The 21,172-nt window shown below is 56.3% G+C and overlaps 1 protein-coding gene across 1 annotated transcript in view; it reads left to right on the forward strand.

Moving 5' to 3' along the window:
- Positions 1-21,172, forward strand: part of PPP2R1A (protein phosphatase 2 scaffold subunit Aalpha) — a 41,036-nt gene that overhangs the window by 9,531 nt on the left and 10,333 nt on the right. The window contains exons 5-11 of the mRNA XM_054052684.1: positions 2,224-2,371; positions 2,452-2,607; positions 5,428-5,542; positions 11,241-11,311; positions 13,488-13,622; positions 15,910-16,083; positions 19,335-19,395. Coding sequence (XP_053908659.1) covers positions 2,224-2,371; positions 2,452-2,607; positions 5,428-5,542; positions 11,241-11,311; positions 13,488-13,622; positions 15,910-16,083; positions 19,335-19,395 — 860 coding nt within the window. The remainder of the gene's footprint in view (positions 1-2,223; positions 2,372-2,451; positions 2,608-5,427; positions 5,543-11,240; positions 11,312-13,487; positions 13,623-15,909; positions 16,084-19,334; positions 19,396-21,172) is intronic.

Here is a 21,172-nt window from a genome sequence, read left to right on the forward strand (position 1 = left end):
TGGCCCTCAACCCATCCCTGGTGGTCTTCAACCCACCTCTGATGGCCTTCAACCCATCCCTGATGGCCTTCAACCCATCCTTATGACCTTCAACCCATCCCTGATGACCTTCAACCCATCCTTATGGCCCTCAACCCACCCCTGATGGCCTTCAACCCATCTTTATGGCCTTCAACCCATCCCTGATGGCCCTCAACCCACCCCTGATGACCTTCAACCCACCCCTGATGGCCCTCAACCCATCCTTATGGCCTTCAACCCATCCCTGATGGCCCTCAACCCATCCTTATGGCCTTCAACCCACCCCTGATGTCCCTCAACCCACCCCTGATGGCCTTCAACCCATCCTTATGGCCTTCAACCCATCCCTGATGGCCCTCAACCCATCCTTATGGCCTTCAACCCACCCCTGATGTCCCTCAACCCATCCCTGATGACCTTCAACCCATCCTTATGGCCTTCAACCCATCCCTGATGGCCTTCAACCCATCCCTGATGGCCTTCAACCGACCCCTGATGGCCTTCAACCCATCCCTGATGACCTTCAACCCATCCCTGATGACCTTCAACCCATCCTTATGGCCTTCTACCCATCCCTGATGACCTTCAACCCATCCCTGATGACCTTCAACCCACCCCTGATGTCCCTCAACCCATCCTTATGACCTTCAACCCCTCCCTGATGGCCTTCAACCCACCCCTGATGGCCTTCAACCCATCCTTGTGGCCTTCAACCCATCCTTATGACCTTCAACCCACCCCTGATGGCCTTCAACCCATCCTTATGGCCTTCAACCCACCCCTGATGGCCTTCAACCCACCCCTGATGTCCCTCAACCCACCCCTGATGTCCCTCAACCCATCCCTGATGACCTTCAACCCATCCCTGGTGGCCCTCAACCCATCCTTATGGCCTTCAACCCATCCCTGATGGCCTTCAACCCATCCTTACGGCCTTCAACCCACCCCTGATGTCCCTCAACCCACCCCTGATGTCCCTCAACCCATCCCTGATGTCCCTCAACCCATCCTTATGACCTTCAACCCACCCCTGATGGCCCTCAACCCACCCCTGATGGCCCTCAACCCACCCCTGATGGCCCTCAACCCATCCTTATGGCCTTCAACCCATCCTTATGGCCTTCAACCCATCCCTGATGGCCCTCAACCCATCTTTATGACCTTCAACCCATCCCTGATGGCCTTCAACCCACCCCTGATGGCCCTCAACCCATCTTTATGACCTTCAACCCATCCCTGATGGCCTTCAACCCACCCCTGATGACCTTCAACCCACCCCTGATGGCCCTCAACCCATCCCTGATGACCTTCAACCCATCCTTATGGCCCTCAACCCATCCTTATGGCCCTCAACCCACCCCTGATGGCCCTCAACCCATCCTTATGGCCTTCAACCCATCCCTGATGGCCCTCAACCCATCCTTATGACCTTCAACCCATCCCTGATGGCCCTCAACCCATCCTTATGGCCCTCAACCCACCCCTGATGGCCCTCAACCCATCCTTATGGCCTTCAACCCATCCCTGATGGCCTTCAACCCACCCCTGATGGCCTTCAACCCACCCCTGATGGCCTTCAACCCATCCTTATGGCCTTCAACCCACCCCTGATGGCCCTCAACCCACCCCTTATGACCTTCAACCCATCCCTTATGGCCTTCAACCCATCCCTGATGGCCCTCAACCCATCCTTATGGCCTTCAACCCACCCCTGATGGCCTTCAACCCATCCCTGATGGCCTTCAACCCACCCCTGATGCCCTTCAACCCATCCTTATGACCTTCAACCCACCCCTGATGACCTTCAACCCATCCTTATGGCCTTCAACCCATCCTTATGGCCTTCAACCCATCCCTGATGGCCCTCAACCCACCCCTGATGCCCTTCAACCCATCCCTGATGGCCTTCAACCCATCCCTGATGGCCTTCAACCCATCCCTGATGGCCTTCAACCCATCCCTTATGACCTTCAACCCACCCCTGATGACCCTCAACCCATCCTTATGGCCTTCAACCCATCCCTGATGGCCTTCAACCCATCCCTGATGGCCTTCAACCCACCCCTGATGGCCTTCAACCCACCCCTGATGGCCCTCAACCCATCCTTATGACCTTCAACCCCCCCTGATGGCGTTCCGTCGTCCTTCCAACCTTCCGTTGTCAAAAGTCCTTCTCCAAACCGCTCCTTTTCCCTTCTCCAGGTACTTCCGGAACCTCTGCTCCGACGACACTCCCATGGTCCGTCGCGCCGCCGCCTCCAAACTGGGCGAATTCGCCAAAGTCCTGGAATTGGAGCACGTCAAGAGCGAGATCATCCCCATGTTCTCCAACTTGGCCTCCGACGAGCAGGTGAGGAACCTTCTAGAAAGCTCTTTCGGGTTCTTTTCATGGAATTCCTGGAGATATTCCGCCTTTTCTCGGCGACGTAGGACTCCGTACGGCTCTTGGCGGTGGAAGCGTGCGTCAGCATCGCTCAGCTGCTGCCCCAGGAGGAGCTCGAGGGTTTAGTGATGCCCACCTTGCGTCAAGCGGCCGAAGATAAGTCCTGGAGAGTCCGGTATATGGTGGCCGACAAATTCACCGAGGTGGGAACGGCGTTGGAGAGCAGCTCGGGGGGGTTTGGAGGCATCTCGGGGGGCTTTGGAGGCATCTCAGGGGGGTTTGGAGGGATCTAAAGGGGGTTTGGAGGCATCTAAAGGGGGTTTGGAGGGATCTAAAGGCGGTTTGGAGGGATCTAAAGGCGGTTTGGAGGGATCTAAAGGGGGTTTGGAGGGATCTCAGGGAGGTTTGGAGGGATCTAAAGGGGGTTTGGAGGGATCTAAAGGGGGTTTGGAGGCATCTCAGGGGGGTTTGGAGGGATCTAAAGGGGGTTTGGAGGGATCTAAAGGGGGTTTGGAGGCGTCTCAGGGGGTTTGGAGGGATCTAAAGGGGGTTTGGAGGGATCTAAAGGGGGTTTGGAGGCATCTCAGGGGGTTTGGAGGGATCTAAAGGGGGTTTGGAGGGATCTAAAGGGGGTTTGGAGGCATCTCAGGGGGTTTGGAGGGATCTAAAGGGGGTTTGGAGGGATCTCAGGGGGGTTTGGAGGCATCTCAGGGGGTTTGGAGGCATCTCAGGGGGTTTGGAGGCATCTCAGGGGGGTTTGGAGGCATCTCAGGGGGGTTTGGAGGCATCTAAAGGGGGTTTGGAGGGATCTAAAGGGGGTTTGGAGGGGTCTAAAGGGGGTTTGGAGGGATCTAAAGGGGGTTTGGAGGCATCTAAAGGGGGTTTGGAGGGATCTCAGGGGGTTTGGAGGCATCTAAAGGGGGTTTGGAGGCATCTCAGGGGGGTTTGGAGGGATCTAAAGGGGGTTTGGAGGGATCTAAAGGGGTTTGGAGGTATCTCGGGGGGGTTTGGAGGGATCTAAAGGGGGTTTGGAGGGATCTAAAGGGGGTTTGGAGGCATCTAAAGGGGGTTTGGAGGCATCTCAAGGGGGTTTGGAGGGATCTAAAGGGGGTTTGGAGGGATCTAAAGGGGGTTTGGAGGGATCTAAAGGGGGTTTGGAGGCATCTCAGGGGGTTTGGAGGCATCTCGGGGGGTTTGGAGGGATCTAAAGGGGGTTTGGAGGCATCTCAGGGGGGTTTGGAGGCATCTCAGGGGGGTTTGGAGGCATCTCAGGGGGTTTGGACGGATCTAAAGGGGGTTTGGAGGGATCTAAAGGGGGTTTGGAGGGATCTCAGGGGGGTTTGGAGGCATCTCAGAGGGGTTTGGAGGCATCTCAAGGGGGTTTGGAGGCATCTCAGGGGGGTTTGGAGGCATCTAAAGGGGGTTTGGAGGGATCTAAAGGGGGTTTGGAGGGATCTAAAGGGGGTTTGGAGGGATCTAAAGGGGGTTTGGAGGCATCTCAGGGGGTTTGGAGGGATCTAAAGGGGGTTTGGAGGGATCTCAGGGGGGTTTGGAGGCATCTCAGGGGGTTTGGAGGCATCTCAGGGGGTTTGGAGGCATCTCAGGGGGGTTTGGAGGCATCTCAGGGGGGTTTGGAGGCATCTAAAGGGGGTTTGGAGGGATCTAAAGGGGGTTTGGAGGCATCTCCGGGGGGTTTGGAGGGATCTAAAGGGGGTTTGGAGGCATCTAAAGGGGGTTTGGAGGGATCTAAAGGGGGTTTGGAGGCATCTCAGAGGGGTTTGGAGGCATCTAAAGGGGGTTTGGAGGCATCTCAGGGGGGTTTGGAGGCATCTCAGGGGGTTTGGAGGGATCTAAAGGGGGTTTGGAGGGATCTAAAGGGGGTTTGGAGGGATCTCAGGGGGGTTTGGAGGGATCTAAAGGGGGTTTGGAGGCATCTCAGGGGGGTTTGGAGGGATCTAAAGGGGGTTTGGAGGGATCTAAAGGGGGTTTGGAGGGATCTCAGGGGGGTTTGGAGGGATCTAAAGGGGGTTTGGAGGCATCTAAAGGGGGTTTGGAGGCATCTCAGGGGGGTTTGGAGGCATCTAAAGGGGGTTTGGAGGCATCTCAGGGGGGTTTGGAGGCATCTCAGGGGGGTTTGGAGGCATCTCAGGGGGGTTTGGAGGCATCTCAGGGGGTTTGGAGGCATCTCAGGGGGGTTTGGAGGGATCTAAAGGGGGTTTGGAGGCATCTCAGGGGGTTTTGGAGGGATCTAAAGGGGGTTTGGAGGCATCTAAAGGGGGTTTGGAGGGATCTAAAGGGGGTTTGGAGGCATCTCAGGGGGGTTTGGAGGGATCTCAGGGGGTTTGGAGGGATCTAAAGGGGGTTTGGAGGCATCTCAGGGGGGTTTGGAGGCATCTAAAGAGGGTTTGGAGGCATCTCGGGGTGGTTTGGAGGGATCTAAAGGGGGTTTGGAGGTATCTAAAGGGGGTTTGGAGGCATCTCAGGGGGTTTGGAGGGATCTAAAGTGGGTTTGGAGGCATCTCAGGGAGTTTGGAGGGATCTCAGGGGGTTTGGAGGCATCTCAGGGGGTTTGGAGGCATCTCAGGGGGGTTTGGAGGGATCTAAAGGGGGTTTGGAGGCATCTCAGGGGGTTTGGAGGCATCTCAGGGGGTTTGGAGGGATCTAAAGAGGGTTTGGAGGGATCTAAAGGGGGTTTGGAGGCATCTCCGGGGGGTTTGGAGGGATCTCAGGGGGGTTTGGAGGGATCTAAAGGGGGTTTGGAGGGATCTCAGGGGGGTTTGGAGGGATCTAAAGGGGGTTTGGAGGCATCTCCGGGGGGTTTGGAGGGATCTCAGGGGGGTTTGGAGGGATCTAAAGGGGGTTTGGAGGGATCTCAGGGGGGTTTGGAGGTATCTAAAGGGGGTTTGGAGCTCTTTTGGAGGTATCTGAGGAGCTTTGGAGGTATCTGAGGAGCTCTGGAGGTATCTGTGGAGCTTTGGTGGTATCTGAGGACCTTTGTGGTCCTCTGTTGTCCTCCTGTGCAGCTCCAACGCGCCGTTGGCCCCGAGATCACCAAAACGGACCTGGTGGGCGCCTTCCAGAGCCTCATGAAGGACTGCGAGGCCGAAGTGAGAGCGGCCGCGTCCCACAAGGTCAAAGGTCAGTGAGGACATCACGAGGTCCCACCAAGAACCTCATTGTGGCCCTTAAGGTGGTCCCAATGGCCACAAAGAGGACCTTTGGGTCTTCAGGTGGTCCTGAAGGCCCCAAAGATGGTTCTTGGAGGACCTCAATGCTCCAAAGATGGTTCTTGGAGGACCTCAATGCTCCAAAGATGGTTCTTGGAGGTCCTCAATGCTCCAAAGATGGTTCTTGGAGGACCTCAATGCTCCAAAGATGGTTCTTGGAGGTCCTCAATGCTCCAAAGATGGTTCTTGGAGGTCCTCAATGCCCCAAAGATGGTTCTTGGAGGACCTCAATGCTCCTGAGATGGTTCTTGGAGGACCTCAATGCTCCTGAGATGGTTCTTGGAGGACCTCAATGCCCCAAAGATGGTTCTTGGAGGTCCTCAATGCTCCAAAGATGGTTCTTGGAGGACCTCAATGCTCCAAAGATGGTTCTTGGAGGTCCTCAGTGCTCCAAAGATGGTTCTTGGAGGTCCTCAATGCTCCTGAGATGGTTCTTGGAGGACCTCAATGCTCCAGAGATGGTTCTTGGAGGACCTCAATGCTCCAGAGATGGTTCTTGGAGGACCTCAATGCTCCAAAGATGGTTCTTGGAGGTCCTCAATGCCCCAAAGATGGTTCTTGGAGGACCTCAATGCCCCAAAGATGGTTCTTGGAGGACCTCAATGCTCCAAAGATGGTTCTTGGAGGACCTCAATGCTCCAAAGATGGTTCTTGGAGGTCCTCAGTGCCCCAAAGATGGTTCTTGGAGGTCCTCAATGCCCCAAAGATGGTTCTTGGAGGTCCTCAATGCTCCAAAGATGGTTCTTGAAGGACCTCAATGCTCCAAAGATGGTTCTTGGAGGTCCTCAATGCTCCAAAGATGGTTCTTGGAGGTCCTCAGTGCTCCAAAGATGGTTCTTGGAGGTCCTCAATGCCCCAAAGATGGTTCTTGGAGGTCCTCAATGCTCCAAAGATGGTTCTTGGAGGTCCTCAATGCTCCAAAGATGGTTCTTGGAGGTCCTCAATGCTCCAAAGATGGTTCTTGGAGGACCTCAATGCTCCAAAGATGGTTCTTGGAGGTCCTCAATGCTCCAAAGATGGTTCTTGGAGGACCTCAATGCTCCAAAGATGGTTCTTGGAGGACCTCAATGCTCCAAAGATGGTTCTTGGAGGTCCTCAATGCTCCAAAGATGGTTCTTGGAGGACCTCAATGCTCCAAAGATGGTTCTTGGAGGTCCTCAATGCCCCAAAGATGGTTCTTGGAGGACCTCAATGCTCCAAAGATGGTTCTTGGAGGTCCTCAATGCTCCAAAGATGGTTCTTGGAGGACCTCAATGCTCCAAAGATGGTTCTTGGAGGTCCTCAATGCTCCTGAGATGGTTCTTGGAGGTCCTCAATGCTCCAAAGATGGTTCTTGGAGGACCTCAATGCTCCAAAGATGGTTCTTGGAGGACCTCAATGCTCCAAAGATGGTTCTTGGAGGACCTCAATGCTCCAAAGATGGTTCTTGGAGGTCCTCAATGCTCCAAAGATGGTTCTTGGAGGTCCTCAATGCCCCTGAGATGGTTCTTGGAGGACCTCAATGCTCCAAAGATGGTTCTTGGAGGTCCTCAATGCTCCAAAGATGGTTCTTGGAGGACCTCAATGCTCCTGAGATGGTTCTTGGAGGACCTCAATGCTCCAAAGATGGTTCTTGGAGGTCCTCAATGCTCCAAAGATGGTTCTTGGAGGACCTCAATGCTCCAAAGATGGTTCTTGGAGGTCCTCAGTGCTCCAAAGATGGTTCTTGGAGGACCTCAATGCTCCAAAGATGGTTCTTGGAGGTCCTCAATGCCTCTGAGATGGTTCTTGGAGGACCTCAATGCTCCAAAGATGGTTCTTGGAGGTCCTCAATGCTCCAAAGATGGTTCTTGGAGGTCCTCAATGCTCCAAAGATGGTTCTTGGAGGTCCTCAATGCTCCTGAGATGGTTCTTGGAGGTCCTCAATGCTCCTGAGATGGTTCTTGGAGGACCTCAATGCCCCAAAGATGGTTCTTGGAGGACCTCAATGCCCCAAAGATGGTTCTTGGAGGTCCTCAATGCCCCAAAGATGGTTCTTGGAGGTCCTCAATGCTCCAAAGATGGTTCTTGGAGGTCCTCAATGCTCCTGAGATGGTTCTTGGAGGTCCTCAATGCTCCAAAGATGGTTCTTGGAGGTCCTCAATGCTCCTGAGATGGTTCTTGGAGGTCCTCAGTGTTCCAAAGATGGTTCTTGGAGGACCTCAGTGCTCCAAAGATGGTTCTTGGAGGACCTCAGTGCTCCAAAGATGGTTCTTGGAGGTCCTCAATGCCCCAAAGATGGTTCTTGGAGGTCCTCAATGCTCCTGAGATGGTTCTTGGAGGTCCTCAATGCTCCAAAGATGGTTCTTGGAGGTCCTCAATGCTCCTGAGATGGTTCTTGGAGGTCCTCAGTGCTCCAAAGATGGTTCTTGGAGGACCTCAGTGCTCCAAAGATGGTTCTTGGAGGACCTCAGTGCTCCAAAGATGGTTCTTGGAGGTCCTCAATGCTCCAAAGATGGTTCTTGGAGGACCTCAATGCCCCAAAGATGGTTCTTGGAGGACCTCAATGCCCCAAAGATGGTTCTTGGAGGTCCTCAATGCCCCAAAGATGGTTCTTGGAGGTCCTCAATGCTCCAAAGATGGTTCTTGGAGGTCCTCAATGCTCCAAAGATGGTTCTTGGAGGTCCTCAATGCTCCAACGATGGTTCTTGGAGGACCTCAATGCCCCAAAGATGGTTCTTGGAGGTCCTCAAGGCCCCTGAGATGGTTCTTGGAGGTCCTCAAGGCCCCTGAGATGGTTCTTGGAGGTCCTCAGTGCTCCAAAGATGGTTCTTGGAGGACCTCAATGCTCCTGAGATGGTTTTTGGAGGTCCTCAATGCTCCAAAGATGGTTCTTGGAGGTCCTCAATGCCCCAAAGATGGTTCTTGGAGGACCTCAATGCTCCAAAGATGGTTCTTGGAGGTCCTCAGTGCCCCAAAGATGGTTCTTGGAGGTCCTCAATGCTCCAAAGATGGTTCTTGGAGGTCCTCAATGCCCCAAAGATGGTTCTTGGAGGTCCTCAATGCTCCAAAGATGGTTCTTGGAGGTCCTCAATGCTCCAAAGATGGTTCTTGGAGGACCTCAATGCTCCAAAGATGGTTCTTGGAGGACCTCAATGCTCCTGAGATGGTTCTTGGAGGTCCTCAGTGCTCCAAAGATGGTTCTTGGAGGTCCTCAATGCTCCAAAGATGGTTCTTGGAGGACCTCAATGCCCCAAAGATGGTTCTTGGAGGTCCTCAGTGCTCCAAAGATGGTTCTTGGAGGTCCTCAATGCTCCAAAGATGGTTCTTGGAGGTCCTCAATGCTCCAAAGATGGTTCTTGGAGGACCTCAATGCTCCTGAGATGGTTCTTGGAGGACCTCAATGCCCCAAAGATGGTTCTTGGAGGTCCTCAGTGCCCCAAAGATGGTTCTTGGAGGACCTCAACGCTCCAAAGATGGTTCTTGGAGGACCTCAATGCTCCAAAGATGGTTCTTGGAGGTCCTCAATGCTCCAAAGATGGTTCTTGGAGGTCCTCAATGCTCCAAAGGTGGTTCTTGGACGACCTCAATGCCTCTGAGATGGTTCTTGGAGGTCCTCAATGCTCCAAAGATGGTTCTTGGAGGACCTCAATGCTCCAAAGATGGTTCTTGGAGGTCCTCAATGCTCCAAAGATGGTTCTTGGAGGTCCTCAGTGCTCCAAAGATGGTTCTTGGAGGTCCTCAATGCCCCAAAGATGGTTCTTGGAGGTCCTCAATGCCCCTGAGATGGTTCTTGGAGGTCCTCAGTGCTCCAAAGATGGTTCTTGGAGGACCTCAATGCTCCAAAGATGGTTCTTGGAGGTCCTCAATGCTCCAAAGATGGTTCTTGGAGGACCTCAATGCTCCAAAGATGGTTCTTGGAGGTCCTCAATGCTCCAAAGATGGTTCTTGGAGGACCTCAATGCCTCTGAGATGGTTCTTGGAGGTCCTCAATGCTCCAAAGATGGTTCTTGGAGGACCTCAATGCCCCAAAGATGGTTCTTGGAGGACCTCAATGCCCCAAAGATGGTTCTTGGAGGACCTCAATGCTCCAAAGATGGTTCTTGGAGGACCTCAATGCTCCAAAGATGGTTCTTGGAGGTCCTCAGTGCCCCAAAGATGGTTCTTGGAGGTCCTCAATGCCCCAAAGATGGTTCTTGGAGGACCTCAATGCTCCAAAGATGGTTCTTGGAGGTCCTCAATGCTCCAAAGATGGTTCTTGGAGGTCCTCAATGCTCCAAAGATGGTTCTTGGAGGACCTCAATGCTCCTGAGATGGTTCTTGGAGGTCCTCAATGCTCCAAAGATGGTTCTTGGAGGTCCTCAGTGCTCCAAAGATGGTTCTTGGAGGTCCTCAATGCTCCTGAGATGGTTCTTGGAGGTCCTCAATGCCCCAAAGATGGTTCTTGGAGGACCTCAATGCTCCAAAGATGGTTCTTGGAGGACCTCAGTGCTCCAAAGATGGTTCTTGGAGGTCCTCAGTGCTCCAAAGATGGTTCTTGGAGGTCCTCAATGCTCCAAAGATGGTTCTTGGAGGACCTCAGTGCTCCAAAGATGGTTCTTGGAGGTCCTGAAGGCCCCAAAGATGGTTCTTGGAGGTCCTCAATGCTCCAAAGATGGTTCTTGGAGGTCCTCAGTGCCCCAAAGATGGTTCTTGGAGGACCTCAATGCCCCAAAGATGGTTCTTGGAGGACCTCAATGCTCCAAAGATGGTTCTTGGAGGACCTCAATGCTCCAAAGATGGTTCTTGGAGGACCTCAATGCCTCTGAGATGGTTCTTGGAGGACCTCAATGCTCCAAAGATGGTTCTTGGAGGTCCTCAATGCCCCAAAGATGGTTCTTGGAGGACCTCAATGCCTCTGAGATGGTTCTTGGAGGTCCTCAATGCCCCAAAGATGGTTCTTGGAGGTCCTCAGTGCTCCAAAGATGGTTCTTGGAGGTCCTCAATGCTCCAAAGATGGTTCTTGGAGGTCCTCAGTGCTCCAAAGATGGTTCTTGGAGGTCCTCAATGCTCCAACGATGGTTCTTGGAGGACCTCAATGCTCCAAAGATGGTTCTTGGAGGTCCTCAATGCCCCAAAGATGGTTCTTGGAGGTCCTCAATGCTCCAAAGATGGTTCTTGGAGGTCCTCAATGCCCCTGAGATGGTTCTTGGAGGTCCTCAGTGCTCCTGAGATGGTTCTTGGAGGTCCTCAATGCTCCAAAGATGGTTCTTGGAGGACCTCAATGCTCTAAAGATGGTTCTTGGAGGCCCTCAATGCCCCAAAGATGGTTCTTGGAGGTCCTCAATGCTCCAAAGATGGTTCTTGGAGGACCTCAATGCCCCAAAGATGGTTCTTGGAGGTCCTCAGTGCCCCAAAGATGGTTCTTGGAGGTCCTCAATGCCCCAAAGATGGTTCTTGGAGGACCTCAATGCTCCAAAGATGGTTCTTGGAGGTCCTCAATGCTCCAAAGATGGTTCTTGGAGGTCCTCAATGCTCCTGAGATGGTTCTTGGAGGTCCTCAATGCTCCTGAGATGGTTCTTGGAGGTCCTCAAGGCCCCTGAGATGGTTCTTGGTGGCCTGAGGAGAAGGTCCGAGTGTCCTCTCCTGATGCCACCGCGTTCCTCCGTAGAGTTCTGCGAGAACCTCTCCCCGGACTGCCGCGAGGCCGTCATCATGGGGCAGATCCTGCCCTGCATTAAGGTATGGACAACCCAGGAGAGGACAACCCCGGGAGAGGACAACCTGGAGGTGGTGGGAGGGGGTGGGACCTCATGGGAACCTCTCCTGGTGAGGAGGCGGTTGTGGTGGTGGCATCAAAGGGGGCTTTGGGGTCGAAATAGGGGCGCTCAGGGGTGGTGGGACGGCGTGGAGGTATCTCAGGAACGTCACGGAGGGACCTTCTGGGGTGGTGGGACGTCATGGAGATGTCCTTGAGGACCTCCAGTTGGGCCTTTAGGGGTGGTGGGACCTCATGGAGAGGTCCTTGAGGACCTTCTGGGGTGGTGGGACCTCATGGGAACATCTCTAAGGACCTCCCGGAGTGGTGGGACCTCATGGAGACATCGTTGAGGACCTCCAGAGGGACCTTGTGGGGTGGTGGGACCTCATGGGAACATCTCTAAGGACCTTTTGGGGTGGTGGGACCCCATGGAGACGTCCTTGAGGACCTCCAGAGGGACCTTGTGGGGTGGTGGGACCTCATGGGAACATCTCTAAGGACCTTTTGGGGTGGTGGGACCCCATGGAGACGTCCTTGAGGACCTCCAGAGGGACCTTGTGGGGTGGTGGGACCTCATGGGAAGATCTCTAAGGACCTTCTGGGGTGGTGGGACCTCATGGAGATGTCCTTGAGGACCTCCAGTTGGACCTTTTGGGGTGGTGGGACCTCATGGGAACATCTCTAAGGACCTTTTGGGGTGGTGGGACCCCATGGAGACGTCCTTGAGGACCTCCAGAGGGACCTTGTGGGGTGGTGGGACCTCATGGGAAGATCTCTAAGGACCTTCTGGGGTGGTGGGACCTCATGGAGATGTCCTTGAGGACCTCCAGTTGGACCTTTTGGGGTGGTGGGACCTCATGGGAACATCTCTAAGGACCTCCCGGTGTGGTGGGACTTCCTGGAGATGTCCTTGAGGACCTCCAGTTGGGCCTTTAGGGGTGGTGGGACCTCATGGAGACGTCCTTGAGGACCTTCTGGGGTGGTGGGACCTCATGTAGACATCCTTGAGGACTTTTTGGGGTGGTGGGACCTCATGGAGAGGTCCTTGAGGACCTTCTGCGTTGGTGGGACCTCATGGGAACATCATAGGGACCTCCAGGGGGACCTTCTGGGGTGGTGGGACCTCATGGAGTGGTCCTTGAGGACCTTCTGGGGTGGTGGGACCTCATGGGAAGATCTCTAAGGACCTTCTGGGGTGGTGGGACTTCCTGGAGACGTCCTTGAGGACCTCCAGTTGGGTCTTTAGGGGTGGTGGGACCTCATGGAGAGGTCCTTGAGGACCTTTTGGGGTGGTGGGACCTCATGGGAACATCTTGAGGACCTCCAGGGGGACGTTCTGGGGTGGTGGGACCTCATAAGAACATCTTGAGGACCTCCAGTTGGGCCTTTAGGGGTGGTGGGACCTCATAGGGATGTCCTTGAGGACCTTTTGGGATGGTGGGACCTCATGGAGAGATCCTTGAGGAGCTTGTGGGGTGGTGGGACTTCATGGGAACATCTTGAGGACCTCCAGGGGGACCTTTTGGGGTGGTGGGACCTCATGGAGAGGTCCTTGAGGACCTTCTGGGGTGGTGGGACCTCATGGGAACATCTCTAAGGACCTCTAGGGGTGGTGGGACTTCCTGGAGACGTCCTTGAGGACCTCCAGTTGGGCCTTTAGGGGTGGTGGGACCTCATGGAGACGTCCTTGAGGACCTTTTGGGGTGGTGGGACCTCATGGGGCTGTCCTTGAGGACCTTTTGGGGTGGTGGGACCTCATGGGAACATCTTGAGGACCTCCAGGGGGACCTTCTGGGTGGTGGGACCTCATGGGAACATCTCTAAGGACCTTCTGGGGTGGTGGGACCTCATGGAGACGTCCTTGAGGACCTCCAGTTGGGCCTTTTGGGGTGGTGGGACCTCATGGGAACATCTCTAAGGACCCCCTGGGTTGGTGGGACCTCATGTAGACATCCTTGAGGACCTTTTGGGGTGGTGGGACCTCATGGGAACATCTTGAGGACCTCCAGGGGGACCTTCTGGGGTGGTGGGACCTCATGGGAACATCTTGAGGACCTCCAGTTGGGCCTTTTTGGGTGGTGGGACCTCATGGGGAAGTCGTTGAGGACCTTGTGGGGTGGTGTTCGGTGGTGGGAACCCATGGGGACGTCTCGGCAGGAGTTGGTGTCGGACGCCAACCAACACGTGAAGTCGGCGTTGGCCTCGGTCATTATGGGACTGTCACCGATTTTGGGCAAAGACAACACCGTGGAGCATCTGCTGCCCCTCTTCCTGGCGCAGCTCAAGGACGAGGTGAGGACCTCCAGAGGGACACGGGGGACACCACCATCTCCAGAGGTTCCACCTCCAAAGGTTCCATCATCTCCAAAGGTTCCTTCTCCATAGGTTCCACCATCTCCATAGGTTCCTTCTCCGAAGGTTTTACCTCCAAAGGTTCCATCATCTCCATAGGTTCCTTCTCCATAGGTTCCATCTCCAAAGGTTCCATCATCTCCAAAGGTTCCTTCTCCATAGGTTCCTTCTCCATAGGTTCCATCTCCAAAGGTTCCTTCTCCAAAGGTTCCTTCTGCAAAGGTTCCTTCTCCATAGGTTCCATCTCCAAAGGTTCCATCATCTCCATAGGTTCCTTCTCCAAAGGTTCCTTCTCCAAAGGTTCCACCATCTCCATACGTTCCTTCTCCATAGGTTCCATCTCCAAAGGTTCCACCTCCAAAGGTTCCATCATCTCCAAAGGTTCCTTCTCCAAAGGTTCCATCATCTCCATAGGTTTTATCTCCAAAGGTTCCTTCTCCATAAGTTCCATCATCTCCATAGGTTCCTTCTCCATAGGTTCCTTCTCCAAAGGTTCCTCCATCTCCAAAGGTTCCTTCTCCAAAGGTTCCTTCTCCAAAGGTTCCATCTCCATAGGTTCATTCTCCATAGGTTCCTTCTCCAAAGGTTCCACCTCCATTACTTCCACCATCTCCAAAGGTTCATTCTCCATAGGTTCCATCTCCAAAGGTTCCATCATCTCCAAAGGTTCCATCTCCAAAGGTTCCTTCTCCATAAGTTCCATCATCTCCAAAGGTTCCTTCTCCAAAGGTTCCTTCTCCAACGTTTCCACCTCCATTACTTCCACCATCTCCAAAGGTTCCTTCTCCAAAGGTTCCTCCATCTCCAAAGGTTCCTTCTCCATAGTTTCCTTCTCCAAAGGTTCCATCTCCATAGGTTCATTCTCCATAGGTTCCATCTCCAAACGTTCCATCATCTCCATAGGTTCCTTCTCCAAAGGTTCCACCTCCATTACTTCCACCATCTCCAAAGGTTCCGCCTCCAAAGGTTCCTTCTCCATAGTTCCATCTCCATAGGTTCCACCTCCAAAGGTTCCTTCTCCATAGTTCCATCTCCAAAGGTTCCTTCTCCATAGTTCCATCTCCAAAGGTTCCATCTCCAAAGGTTCCATCTCCAAAGGTTCCTCCTCCATTACTTCCACCATCTCCAAAGGTTCCTTCTCCATAGTTCCATCTCCAAAGGTTCCATCTCCAAAGGTTCCTCCTCCCTTAGTTCCCCCTCTTTAAGTTCTCCATGGATCGACGCCACCTCCGTGTCCCCCATCCCTTTGGTTCCCCCTCCCTTTGTTCCCGGTCCTTTTGTTCCCCCCATTTTTGGTTCCCCCATCCTTTGTCCCCCATCCCTTTTGTCCCCCCCATCCTTTGTCCCCTGTCCTTTTGTTCCCCCCATCCTTTTGTTCCCCCCGTTTTTGAGTCCCCCCCATCCTTTGGTTCCCCCCATCCTTTGTCCCCCGTCCTTTTGTTCCCCCCATTTTTGGGTCCCCCCATCCCTTTCTCCCCCATCCCTTTGTTCCCCATCCCTTTGTTCCCCATCCTTTCTCCCCTGTCCTTTTGTTCCCCCCATTTTTGGTTCCCCATCCCTTTGTCCCCATCCCTTTGTCCCCCATCCCTTTTGTCCCCCATCCCTTTATCCCCCATCCCTTTGTCCCCCCCATCCTTTGTTCCCCCATCCCTTTGTTCCCCCATCCCTTTGTTCCCCATCCCTTTGTTCCCCATTCCTTTGTCCCCGGTCCTTTGGTTCCCCCCATTTTCGGTCCCCCCATCCCTTTGTTCCCCATCCCTTTGTTCCCCATCCCTTTGTTCCCCATCCCTTTGTTCCCCATCCCTTTTGTCCCCCATCCCTTTTGTTCCCCCCATCCTTTGTCCCCTGTCCTTTTGTTCCCCCCATTTTTGGGTCCCCCCATCCCTTTCTCCCCCATCCCTTTGTTCCCCATCCCTTTGTTCCCCCCATCCTTTGTTCCCCCATCCCTTTGTTCCCCCCATCCTTTGTCCCCGGTCCTTTTGTCCCCCCATTTTTGAGTCCCCCCATCCCTTTGTCCCCTCCATCCCTTTTATTCCCCCATCCTTTTGTTCCCCCCATTTTCAGTTCCCCCCATCCCTTTCTCCCCCATCCTTTGGTTCCCCCCATTTTCAGTTCCCCCCATCCTTTCTCCCCCATCCCTTTGGTCCCCCCCATTTTCGGTCCCCCCCATTTTCGGTCCCCCCCCGGGTTTTTGACCCCCCCGGTCTCTCTCGGACGGTGTCGGCAGTGCCCGGAAGTTCGCCTCAACATCATTTCCAACCTGGACTGCGTGAACGAGGTGATCGGCATCCGGCAGCTCTCGCAGTCGCTGCTGCCGGCCATCGTCGAGCTCGCCGAGGACGCCAAGTGGCGCGTGCGCCTCGCCATCATCGAGTACATGCCCCTGCTCGCCGGGCAGCTGGTGAGCGCTGGGAGGGACTGGGAGCCACTGGGAATGGACTGGGAGCCACTGGGAGCCACTGGGAGCCACTGGGAATGGACTGGGAGGCACTGGGAGCCACTGGGAGGGACTGGGAGAGAACTACGGGCTGATATGGGGGCACTGGGAGCCACTGGGAGCCACTGGGAGCCACTGGGAGCTGATAGGAGGGCACTGGGAATGGACTGGGAGGCACTGGGAGGCACTGGGAGGCACTGGGAGAGCAGAATGGGGTGATATGGGGGCACTGGGAGGGACTGGAAATGGACTGGGAGGCACTGGGAGGCACTGGGAGGGACTGGGAGGGAACTACGGGCTGATATGGGGGCACTGGGAGGGACTGGGAGGCACTGGGAGCCACTGGGAGGGACTGGGAGGGAACTACAGGCTGATATGAGGGCACTGGGAGGGACTGGGAGCCACTGGGAGGCACTGGGAGGGACTGGGAGGGAACTACGGGCTGATATGGGGGCACTGGGAGCCACTGGGAGGCACTGGGAGCCACTGGGAGGGACTGGGAGAGAACTACGGGCTGATATGGGGGCACTGGGAGCCACTGGGAGCCACTGGGAGCCACTGGGAGCCACTGGGAGCTGATAGGAGGGCACTGGGAATGGACTGGGAGGCACTGGGAGCCACTGGGAGGGACTGGGAGGGAACTACAGGCTGATATGAGGGCACTGGGAGGGACTGGGAGCCACTGGGAGGCACTGGGAGGGACTGGGAGGGAACTACGGGCTGATATGGGGGCACTGGGAGCCACTGGGAGGCACTGGGAGCCACTGGGAGGGACTGGGAGAGAACTACGGGCTGATATGGGGGCACTGGGAGCCACTGGGAGCCACTGGGAGCCACTGGGAGCTGATAGGAGGGCACTGGGAATGGACTGGGAGGCACTGGGAGCCACTGGGAGGGACTGGGAGGGAACTACGGGCTGATATGAGGGCACTGGGAGGGACTGGGAGGGACTGGGAGGGAACTACGGGCTGATATGAGGGCACTGGGAGGGACTGGGAGGCACTGGGAGGCACTGGGAGAGCAGAATGGCTGATATGAGGGCACTGGGAGGCACTGGGAGGGACTGGGAGGCACTGGGAGGGACTGGGAGGGACTGGGAGGGAACTATGGGCTGATATGAGGGCACTGGGAGGGACTGGGAATGGACTGGGAGGCACTGGGAGCCACTGGGAATGGACTGGGAGCCACTGGGAGCCACTGGGAGGGAACTATGGGCTGATATGAGGGCACTGGGAGGGACTGGGAATGGACTGGGAGGCACTGGGAGCCACTGGGAGCCACTGGGAATGGACTGGGAGCCACTGGGAGCCACTGGGAGGGAACTATGAGCTGATATGAGGGCACTGGGAGGGACTGGGAATGGACTGGGAGGCACTGGGAGCCACTGGGAGCCACTGGGAATGGACTGGGAGCCACTGGGAGCCACTGGGAGGGAACTATGGGCTGATATGAGGGCACTGGGAGGGACTGGGAATGGACTGGGAGGCACTGGGAGCCACTGGGAGCCACTGGGAGGGACTGGGAAGGACTGGGAGGGAACTATGGGCTGATATGAGGGCACTGGGAGGGACTGGGAGGGACTGGGAGGCACTGGAGGCAGAGTGGGGTGATAGGAGGGCACTGGGAGGGACTGGGAGGCACTGGGAGGGACTGGGAGAGCAGAGTGGGCTGATATGAGGGCACTAGGAGGGACTGGGAATGGACTGGGAGGCACTGGGAGGCACTGGGAGGGACTGGGAAGGACTGGGAGAGCAGAGTGGGCTGATATGAGGGCACTAGGAGGGACTGGGAATGGACTGGGAGCCACTGGGAGGCACTGGGAGGGAAGAATGAGCTTCAGTGAGGGCACTGGGAGGGACTGGGAATGGACTGGGAGGCACTGGGAGGGCAGAGTGGGCTGATAGGAGGGCACTGGGAGGGACTGGGAGGGACTGGGAGCCACTGGGAGGGAAGAATGGGCTGATATGACGGCACTGGGAGGGACTGGGAGGCACTGGGAGCCACTGGGAGCCAGTGGGAGGGAACTATGGGCTGATATGAGGGCACTGGGAGGCACTGGGAGGGACTGGGAGAGAACTATGGGCTGATATGAGGGCACTGGGAGGCACTGGGAGGGACTGGGAGAGAACTATGGGTTGATATGAGGGCACTGGGAGGGACTGGGAGGGACTGGGAGGGACTGGGAGCCACTGGGAGAGAACTATGGGCTGATATGAGGGCACTGGGAGGCACTGGGAAGGACTGGGAGAGAAGAATGGGTTGATATGAGGGCACTGGGAGGGACTGGGAGGGACTGGGAGGGACTGGGAGGGAACTATGGGCTGATATGAGGGCACTGGGAGGCACTGGGAGGGACTGGGAGGCACTGGGAGAGCAGAATGGGCTGATATGAGGGCACTGGGAGGGACTGGGAGGCACTGGGAGCCACTGGGAGGGCAGAGTGGGGTGATAGGAGGGCACTGGGAGGGACTGGGAGGGACTGGGACGGACTGGGAGAGCAGAATGGGGTGATAGGAGGGCACTGGGAGGCACTGGGAGGCACTGGGAGGCACTGGGAGAGCAGAGTGGGCTTCCATGGAGGAACTGGGAGGCACTGGGAGGAACTGGGAGACACTGGGAGGGCAGTAGAGCCTTCTGTGGCGGTACTGGGGAGTAACTGGGAGGCACTGGGAGGAACTGGGAGGAACTGGGAGGCACTGGGAGGGCAGTAGAGCCTTCTGTGGGGGCACTGGGGAGTAACTGGGGGGCACTGGGAGGAACTGGGAGGCACTGGGAGGGCAGTAAAGGCTTCTGTGGAGGTACTGGGGAGTAACTGGGAGGCACTGGGAGGCACTGGGAGGCACTGGGAGGAACTGGGAAGGAACTGAGAAGGCACTGGGAGGCACTGGGAGGCACTGGGAGGCACTGGGAAGGAACTGGGAGGATACTGGGAGGCACTGGAAGGAACTGGGAGGATACTGGGAGGATACTGGGATGATACTGGGAGGCGCTGGGGAGGCACTGGGAGGATACTGGGAGGCACTGGGAGGATACTGGGAGGCACTGGGAGGATGCTCTGGCCTTGGCAGGGGCTGGGGGGGCACTGGGCCATACTGGGAGGGTACTGGTTTGTATTGGGATGGGTACTGGTCTCTACTGGGAGGGTAGGGGTTCTTACTGGTTTGTACTGGGAGGGCAGAGGTTCTTACTGGTCTGTACTGGTTTTGTCTCCGCAGGGGGTGGAGTTCTTCGATGAGAAACTGAACTCCCTCTGCATGGCCTGGCTGGTGGACCACGGTGGGCACTGGGAGCTACTGGGAGCTACTGGGAGCTACTGGGAGCACAGACTGGGGGCACTGGGAGCTACTGGGAGGCCATAGAGGGGTTACTGGGGGCACTGGGAGCTACTGGGAGGCTGTAGAGGGGTTACTGGGGGCACTGGGAGCTACTGGGAGGCCGTAGAGGGGTTACTGGGAGCACTGGGAGCTACTGGGAGGCCGTAGAGGGGTTACTGGGAGCTACTGGGAGCTACTGGGAGCACAGACTGGGGGCACTGGGAGCTACTGGGAGGCCGTGGAGGGGTTACTGGGAGCTACTGGGAGCACAGACTGGGAGCACTGGGAGCTACTGGGAGCACAGACTGGGAGCACTGGGAGCTACTGGGAGGCCATAGAGGGGTTACTGGGGGCACTGGGAGCTACTGGGAGGCCGTAGAGGGGTTACTGGGAGCACTGGGAGCTACTGGGAGGCCGTAGAGGGGTTACTGGGAGCTACTGGGAGCTACTGGGAGCACAGACTGGGGGCACTGGGAGCTACTGGGAGGCCGTGGAGGGGTTACTGGGAGCACTGGGAGCTACTGGGAGCTACTGGGAGCTACTGGGAGCACAGACCGGGGGCACTGGGAGCTACTGGGAGGCCGTAGAGGGGTTACTGGGAGCTACTGGGAGCTACTGGGAGCACAGACTGGGGGCACTGGGAGCTACTGGGAGGCCGTAGAGGGGTTACTGGGGGCACTGGGAGCTACTGGGAGCTACTGGGAGCACAGACCGGGGGCACTGGGAGCTACTGGGAGGCTGTAGAGGGGTGACTGGGGGCACTGGGAGCTACTGGGAGCTACTGGGAGCACAGACTGGGGGCACTGGGAGCTACTGGGAGGCCGTAGAGGGGTTACTGGGGGCACTGGGAGCTACTGGGAGCTACTGGGAGCACAGACTGGGGGCACTGGGAGCTACTGGGAGGCTGTAGAGGGGTTACTGGGAGCTACTGGGAGGTACTGGGAGGCTGTAGAGGGGTTACTGGGAGCTACTGGGAGGTACTGGGAGGCTGTAGAGGGGTTACTGGGAGCTACTGGGAGGCTGTAGAGGGGTTACTGGGAGCTACTGGGAGGCTGTAGAGGGGTTACTGGGAGCTACTGGGAGGCTGTAGAGGGGTTACTGGGAGGTACTGGGAGGCTGTAGAGGGGTTACTGGGAGCTACTGGGAGGCTGTAGAGGGGTTACTGGGAACACTGGGAGCTACTGGGAGGCTGTAGAGGGGTTACTGGGAGCTACTGGGAGGTACTGGGAGGCTGTAGAGGGGTTACTGGGAGCACTGGGAGCTACTGGGAGGCTGTAGAGGGGTTACTGGGAGCTACTGGGAGGTACTGGGAGGCTGTAGAGGGGTTACTGGGAGCTACTGGGAGGTACTGGGAGGCTGTAGAGGGGTTACTGGGAGCTACTGGGAGGTACAGGGAGGCTGTAGAGGGGTTACTGGGAGCTACTGGGAGGCTGTAGAGGGGTTACTGGGAACACTGGGAGCTACTGGGAGGCTGTAGAGGGGTTACTGGGAGCTACTGGGAGCTACTGGGAGGCTGTAGAGGGGTTACTGGGAGCTACTGGGAGGCTGTAGAGGGGTTACTGGGAGCTACTGGGAGCTACTGGGAGGCTGTGGAGGGGTTACTGGGAGCTACTGGGAGGCTGTAGAGGGGTTACTGGGAGCACTGGGAGCTACTGGGAGGCTGTAGAGGGGTTACTGGGAGCACTGGGAGCTACTGGGAGGCTGTAGAGGGGTTACTGGGAGGTACTGGGAGGCTGTAG

This window comes from Cuculus canorus, chromosome 35 (assembly GCF_017976375.1).
Source record: "Cuculus canorus isolate bCucCan1 chromosome 35, bCucCan1.pri, whole genome shotgun sequence".
NCBI classification, from domain to species: Eukaryota; Metazoa; Chordata; class Aves; order Cuculiformes; family Cuculidae; genus Cuculus; species Cuculus canorus.